The 8,261-nt window shown below is 38.8% G+C and overlaps 1 protein-coding gene across 1 annotated transcript; it reads left to right on the plus strand.

Moving 5' to 3' along the window:
• Positions 1-567: 567 nt before the first annotated feature.
• Positions 568-5,530, plus strand: LOC110921890. The gene is made up of 2 exons (XM_022166215.2): positions 568-1,037; positions 1,538-5,530. Exon 2 carries the CDS (start codon positions 1,539-1,541, stop codon positions 3,249-3,251), a length of 1,713 nt encoding a protein of 570 aa, XP_022021907.1. The 5' UTR covers positions 568-1,037; position 1,538; the 3' UTR covers positions 3,252-5,530.
• Positions 5,531-8,261: the final 2,731 nt, after the last annotated feature.

Below are 8,261 nucleotides of genomic sequence, written 5' to 3' on the forward strand. Positions count from 1 at the left end.
GCAGCCCGAGGTTGTAGACTATTGTGCATTTGTTTGTTTCGTTGGTTTGGTTTCGTTTGCATATGATATTTCGCAGATTCTAACGCTGTATCGTTCGTCACGGATACAATTACCCAAGTGTGGGGAAGTTGAAACCGCTCAGGTACGTTTTCGGACTCAATTGTGTGTCGCGGACGACACGTTTTTTTTATGGGGTGTGGAGCGGGCGAGTAAACCGAAAGGAAAGTTTGTTCGGTATTGGAATCAAAGAGAATCAGTTTCAAACCATTTGAAACCATTCATTCTATTTTATTTATTTAGTTAAAAAAAAATAGAATTAAAAAAAAAAAAACCATTCATTCTATTTGAAAAAAAAAATGTCGTTGAGAATTGGTTTTGAGAATGTATTTATGGGTGTTAGTGGTGGGAATTAAATAGCAAGTTCAAAAAAAAAAAAAAAAAAAAGAAAGAGAAATGGTCTTGAGAATCTTATTTACGGTGAATGAAGTGCAAAAATTAAAAAACAAAAAAAAAAACACGAAACCGTAGGCTACTTTGGGAGTCCATGCCTTACGGTGGAAATTAAACAGCAAGTTTGTAATATTTACAATTAAAATCACTTCCGTAGGCAAAGTATCCTACGGTTTGTCCTCAACAACAATATTTAAAAGAGGTCTTAGTTGGTCATGGGTCCGGATTATTTATGTGGGTCGGGTCAGGATATAACCCGAATTGTAAAAATAAAAAATAAAAACCACATTAAAATAAAACGAATTGCATGCCAGTATCTGATCATCTCCTTCGTAAGACCCTAGACGCCATTGTCATCTTCAACCTCTAGTTTCGCCAAACCTGCACCAAATCGAGTGGTTCTTGGGTGTAACTTGCTTAGTTTTTCGAGGAGAACAAAACCTCAGTGTTCGTTTTATACGATTCTCGCTCGTTTGTGAGGAATCAGAGAAGGAAGGGACGAACCCTAATTTTTAAAATTGGGGGTTTTCGTTTTTTTAGTTCCTGACGTTCAATTTAGGTCCAAGCAAGTGTTTTCAGCAACAAAGGTATGTGTTTCTCCACCGAATCATATGATTAGTAAGGTATGATCAGTATATGTCTTGATAGTGATGGTCAGGTATTGCAAATAAGAATGTGGGTGCATTTTTTTTGTGTGTTAATAATGAGATTGTGATGGATGCTAGGCTTTGTTGCTAGCACGGGGTATCTCTATGGCTACTAGCAGGTGTTAATGGTTTATCGAATGTTCATAAAAGCAATTTTGTTGATTCTAAAAGTCAACGAATTGAGAATTCATGAACCTTTTGAATGTGGTAATTTGTTGATGCTTAAAAAAAAAGAGAAAAAAAAACTTGTGTGTTTTGGATCGCTAAGTTAACTAACACGGTTGGACTCGATAAACCAAGTAGCCAGAGTTTTAAATAAGTTTGGGGAGGTTATTGGAAAATGGTGCACCCATGTTTAACTGATACGTACGTTTTGAAACGTTCCACTTTGAATTCTTGTCTTGACTTGGTTGTTTGGTTGTTGCTTGTTATGTGTGTAGGATGGGCAGGACAATCAAAAGCAAGAATAAGGGTGTTGTTAGTTTGTCCGAACCAGCGTCATCACGATCCATAAGACAAAAGAGAGTTGGGACATCAAGGGGTCAGGATGGTCCGTCAGGTGGAGCACAACTTGTAGAACATGAACATAGTGACATTCCACGTAGAGCTGAATGGACGGGTGGTTCATTGCTGAAGATCCACTCACACTGGCAATTAAACGCATTTAATGAAAAAATGGCGAAGAATTCTAGTAGAGAGGCTGGGTTTCAGTGGGAGAAGGAGATGACTATGGATCAGTTCCGACTGTTTGGGATAGTTCAGAAATTTGAAGCATTAGGTTGGGAAGCCGCTTTAAGTTGCTATGATGGTGAAAGTGAAAGGTTGTATCTGGATGATGTTCAACAATGGGTTGGGACTTTGAAAATGGACCCTGGTAGACGTCCACCGAAAACAATGTCGTTGACGGGTAGAGCTGGTGGAGTTGACGTAACAATGTCAATGGAGACACTTAATGAAATCGCTCGATTTTATTCAAAACCAGCCAGTCAATACAGTTACCCTACTGAGGAAGAATTAAAACATCCTGAGAAGCAGTCGACATGGGATGTAATGTTGGATGAGATTTTTCTAGAGGGGAAGGGTAGAGGTGCAGATAAAAAGAAGGAGGAACTAAGAGTACCAGCGAGGTTATTGTTAACAATAGTGCAACAACAAGTCATGCCAAGAAAAAGTGACAGAGCATCTGTGAGGAATCCCGATGTGCCTATTTTGTACTCTTTGATCATGAGCAGACCGAAGATCTCTTTTAGATATCTTGTTATGATGAACATTTGGATGTCTAGGAATGATTTCAAAAGGTGGCAGATCCCACATGTTCGTTTGATTACCGCATTGCTGAAACGACATGGGGCAATTAGAGAGGGTTCTCCTTTTCACATTGTGCAGAAAAAGTTCACACCATGGACCTTGGATGGGTTGAACAAATTTGGATGGAAGTATACCCGAACAGAACGTTACCACAAGTTAAAGCATCAAGGTAGAAAATGGAGGGTTTTGAGACCCGATGCTAGGCAATTGGAGCCGGGTGAGAGAGATGAACCTCAGAGTGATGATTCAGTGATGGGTGAAAGTGATGGTGAAGACGCTGAGGTTGATGAGGGGCCTTCTGATAGGGCCAGGGCTGGTGTTGGTTCGAGCATGCTTCAACTTAGGGGTATGCAGTTTGGCTTTGAGGATACTTGTCCAGGGTTGGATCAGTTGGTGCAGCAGGCAAGACCTTCCGACTATGGCGAATGGCCTGCTTATTATCAGGCAATCTTTGATCAGAATACCCGAGGCTTTGCGCAATTAAGATGGGATGCTCAGCGAAATTATAGTAGGCAGGAGCTTTGGAACCGCATTCATGAATATACTCACCAAAGGGAGATCAATCACAGGGCTGAGGATGATCGACAGAGGCGGTTGCACACAGCATGGCGTACAGGTCAGCCGGTGGTGGAAAACCCACCACACATTGACTACACTTCCCTTCCGCCTTATGATGGTTCAGTTGACTACCCAGTGCCTCCGGTTCACCATTCAGAGTGGGTGGACCCACACCAAGAGCGCGCTCAAAATCAGGAGGAAGGTCGGGTAGTAGGAGCATTTGGATTCGGGGAATTTGTGGACACGTTGACGTCCATCTTTGGACCTCCTCAGCATCGTTATCACTGAGCACTCGCTGATCGGTGTCGATCAGGTCCATGTGTTCTTCCTATCTCTTGTGTTTTGTATTTTTTTTTCTTATATTGTGTGTTGGGTGGTGGTTTAGACCATAGGCGGTTTGGCGGTGTTTTGTTTTGTTTATTTGTGTAGGATTTATGTGGTTGTCTCTTTGGTGGTGTAAAACATTATACTATGTGTTGGGTATGGTATTAGTGGGTTTTTGTCTTGTGTAGATGGATGGGTGGTTGAAATGAGTCGCTTGAATGGGATAAATTGCATGTTGGTAAATCACACATTTGACCATAAAACCTATACATTGGGGACAATGTATCCCAAGTGTGGGGATGAGGGAAGTTTTTGAAAAATTGAAAAATTTTAAATTTTTGTCTTAAAAGCGGTCTAATCGGGCGTGAAAGCGGCTTTTTCAGTACATCTACTCGTCTCTGCTTGTGGTGCGCGGGTCCTTAGTCATGGTCTAATCTTACAGAATAGAATAGTAATATGAGCCGTTTTCAGCAGGTGTTTTTAGAAAAAAAATGTTTAGAACTTGCCTAACTAGGGGTGACAAGTTGTTGGTAATAAATGCATGCACACATCGGTAACCTTATTCCCCACGTTAGTGAGATTTTGAGCCTACTAGACTGTTAGTTGAATTGAGATTTATATATTCATTTGTTGAGAGTAGGTCGTATGTTTCTCTGTTTTAGAACTTGTGTGATTCGATACATGCTGAGACTTTGGGCTAGATATATGCACATAAATGATAAAGGCACATTAGGATCTCCTTTTTCTTTTACACCTTTGATAACCGATTACCCAAAAATTAACCATAGTAGCCAACTTTGAGCCTTATACCTGTTCGTTTGTCAAACCCAAGTCATTATCCAAACCGACCCGTTACATTACCAACCGTAAATGACAATCTATGTGTTCAGTTGTTTATGTTGTTGAAAAAAAAAAAGTAGTAGCGATGAGAAAAAAGAAAAAAAAAAAGAGAAAAAGAGAAAATTCAGTCAAGTAAATAGGCCAAATGGTCGAAATAGGCGGCTGGAGAAAAATATATATTTGTTATTTATTAAGTTAGTGTGAATAAAGATTGTCATGTATTGGTATCTCCCTATTCGTTTAGCCACTTAAAATAGCAAAAACAAAAAAAAAAAAATCACCACCTTTACCCTAAGCCCAAAACCCGTAAGTCCTTTAGATATGTGCGTTGTCTATGTGATAGAGTGGAGGTGTGATTGTCATACAAGCATATGAATACAGAGTTTCATGTTCGGTTAATGAGTGTTTCATACTAGCGCATTACATGCTAGTTCAGATATTAAACCGAGGGGAGCGACAGATTGTGAGGGGTGTGTTGCATGAAAATAAAAACCGGGAGCATGTTAGGCTTAGTTGGGCGAGTTCTGTTTAAAAATGTGTACTGTGTTTGCTTGCTGAATTAACACATCTAATGCTAATCAAGGATGGGGTATGACTTTGGACCCTAGCTAATGCATAGTGGGGGCGTTTGGGGTATTCGTTATTTGTCCGTGATAACGTTTCGAATGGAGTTGCTTGAGGGCAAGCAAAGGTCAAGTGTGGGGATGTGATGGATGGTATTTGGATTGTGATTTATATGCGTTTAATGTCCAATCTTATGCATATTTGAGTGTTTATATGTGTGGAATTGGATAACTATGAGAAAATGATGCTTTGCAGGTTAAATGTGAAGATTAGAGGTGTTTTGGAGAATGCAAATGGAGAGTAAATAAAGATATCAAAGCATGATATGATAGAGAATTGGATTACAAAGACGTGGGCGCAAACGGGGAAGAAAACGGAGTTAAAACGAAGAAGTTATGAAGAAAACAGTTTTGTGAATAAGCTGCCGACAGTAGCCTACGGATCTGACAGTAGCCTACGGTTCAGGGGTTACGGAAATCAGGTTTAATATGCGAAAATTAGGTTTTTATGGGGATCTTTTACTCCATTCGACCTGTGACGATTTTGGGGAGACCATTAGGGGATTTTGGGGCATTCTTCCACAATTCCACACCTTCCAATCATCTCCTAATCATCAATCATGCAATTTCTCATCAAGATTGAAGATCAAATCAAGAGCATGAGCGGCTAAACCACCTGTGATCATCTTCGGGGTTAGGGTTTATGTACGAAACGTTGGTTTGCTTATTGTTACAACTTTTTGGATTAGGATTCGATTAAACTTTCGGTTAGTCGTTCCTATTGTTTTTGTTTTGATTAAACATTATTTGATTATCGTATTCATTCGTGTTCATCAATTATTTGGTTTGTTCATCAACAACCGGGATTAAATTCTAGGATGTCATTGTTTAAACCTTTAATCATTGAACTTCACTATGTGTATGAAATCTGAAATTGGTAATTAATTGGACTACTATTCATTTGCATCAATCTTTCGGTTTCGATCGTGGATCATTGCAATCAAATATATTGTCTGTTAATTATTTATCAAAACAAGTTTTACAAATCATGTCTATGTGATTTTCAACTGGTTGTAACTAAGTAACCTGATTTTCTGCATAACCTGAAAACCCGGAGATTGGTCCCTCTTCTCATAATTGTTACAACTCTAATTTACATTTGTTTTCGCAATCATTCTCAAAACTGCAAAAAAGCAATTAGTTTAGACGTAGATGGTAATTAAAGCAACGAACTTTCATACTTTCCACTGATTCCCCGTGGATTCGACACCCTACTTGCCCTTTACTAGTAAAAGGTGAATAGGACACTTTTAACTTTATTTTTGACCGACCTTACGACATCGATCAATAAGTACAAGACTTGGTACGTGGCTCATCATCGAACACCATTTTCTTACGTGGAACACTGTGTTGGTTTGAGGAATGTTCATCATCCTCTTTCTTAGGTTCATCCTTCTTAGAGGGTGGTTTGCTATGAGATTTTGAATGAGCTTTTCTAACTGACTTAGAGTGAGGCACAGAAAAAGCTTTACTATGAGTTCCACTAAACTCCTTGAATTGCTCCTCTACAGCTTTAGATACAGCCGTATTAATCAGGTCACGGAGCTCTCCTTTGGCTATATTAATCCTTTCATCATCATCATCGTGGTTTTCCAGGGAATGACTGTTCACTTCCTCCGACCTCGCCATGTAGCTTTAATTGCTACATAAAAGAAAACAGGGCAGGGTTTATATAGAAGCTTACACAGTTTCTATTGTTTTAAAACGATTTATTAACTATGGTTTTTAATACACATTTTAGTTAATTTTTTTTCAGGATTTTTATCATAACCCTAAATTATAAGTTAATAATAGCACAAAAGGCCTAGTCACGTAGACGGATTAAATTTATAAACCAGGATTTTATAGAATCGAGGTATTAATTTTTGAATCAAAGTTCATTACCCTTTTCTAGACAGGGAGTTGTAGGCTACCACTGTCTTTAGTCCCAGAGGACGTTAATTATAGCCCGTGGGCACTTCATCCTTAAGGAATGATTAAGTTATTAAGGAAATTAAGAATGACCCAGTTTAAGAATGACTTATGTGATTTTATCGAATCACACTTTGTCAAGCATATTAATATGCTTTCAGATGTTTAACAAGGTTTTGAATCTTTTGAATAGGCTGTACCATCTTGGCCATGTCTGCAGTGACATTTAGGCTAGGTTTTACCATCTTGGCCATGTCTGTAATGACAATTAGGCTAGGTTTTACCTTTAAGATTCTTTTAATATTAACGCAGAGCAATCCTAAGTTGAGATGTTCACAAGGATCTGAATCTAATTGAGGAACTACCATCTTGGCCCTATCCTGAGCTAGGTCTTGTCCTTTTTAGATTTTGCCGTTTTATCACAATGGTAGATCTTATAATATAGGAATCTAATCATCCCATTAAAATTTAAACAAGTACATGGTTGCCCTAAACAGGACTTCTATAAAAAATGACTTGCCCATGCAAAGGCTAATCAGAAAATAACAAGGAAACAAAATATAACGAATTAGAATTTGTCCTATGTTCTTGTCTAGACTCAAGAGTGTGCAATTGTGTAACTGAGATTAAACACAAAAAGGCTAGTGTTTAATTCACTCAGCGTTGGCTCTGATACCAACCTGTCACACCCCGAATTTCCACGTGTCACCGGTGGGCCCGGTGGGGAGTACCGTGACGTAGTTGATATCATCATAGTCAAACAACACAAATTCAAATGCACAGCGGAAGCAAAAGATATAGATTTATTTCAACTGAATAAAGTGTAATGTTTAAGTAATACATCACTGTCGAAACAGATCCACAGGCGGATCGAAAATAAAAAGGAAAACTGTTCAACAGACTTTGACATCTACAGCTTGCGAGACTTGAGTAATGATGCCTGGAGTAGCCAGCCCATTTCGTCTAGTACCTGCACTTAACCTTTTTGGAAAAATACGTCAGTTTGCACTGGTAAATACAACTTAACTGACTCATTTTGAAAAGAGTTTGAAAATTGATTTAAATGCACTTCGGCAAAAATATTTTATAACTTGGGACAATTATTCAAAATAATCTTGTATACAGTTTTACTCATTTGTCGTCCATTAGGGCCGGTTTGTAGGGCCGGACTTAAGTTAACTGACACGCCACAGGTATAATGCCCACAATGTCGATTTCTTATAGTGGGATACCAGTTTTTACATAATGCAACTGTCAGGTGTACGCCTACACCCCGTGCTTAGGTCGTGGCCATTTCATGAATGATGCCAAGGATATCCGGGACATGGTCATTTAACCCCCAAAGGCCATACACCAAATAATACATATCAAACGGGTCATGCAAATACATTAATCACAATCCAATTTAAATGACTACACAAACCCGACCAAGCGGTACTTTTATAGCACCGTATCCCAAGCCCGTATAGGGAAAATAAGTTAAGAGTATTTACCTGAGCTAAATATAAATTTAATCCCAGCCGTATACCACCAAATGCAAGTACAGATAGCTTTTACTGGGCTCCTAAATCTGGAACGAAGGTTTTTAATAAACTATTAG

This window comes from Helianthus annuus, chromosome 17 (genome assembly GCF_002127325.2).
Source record: "Helianthus annuus cultivar XRQ/B chromosome 17, HanXRQr2.0-SUNRISE, whole genome shotgun sequence".
Taxonomy (NCBI): domain Eukaryota; kingdom Viridiplantae; phylum Streptophyta; class Magnoliopsida; order Asterales; family Asteraceae; genus Helianthus; species Helianthus annuus.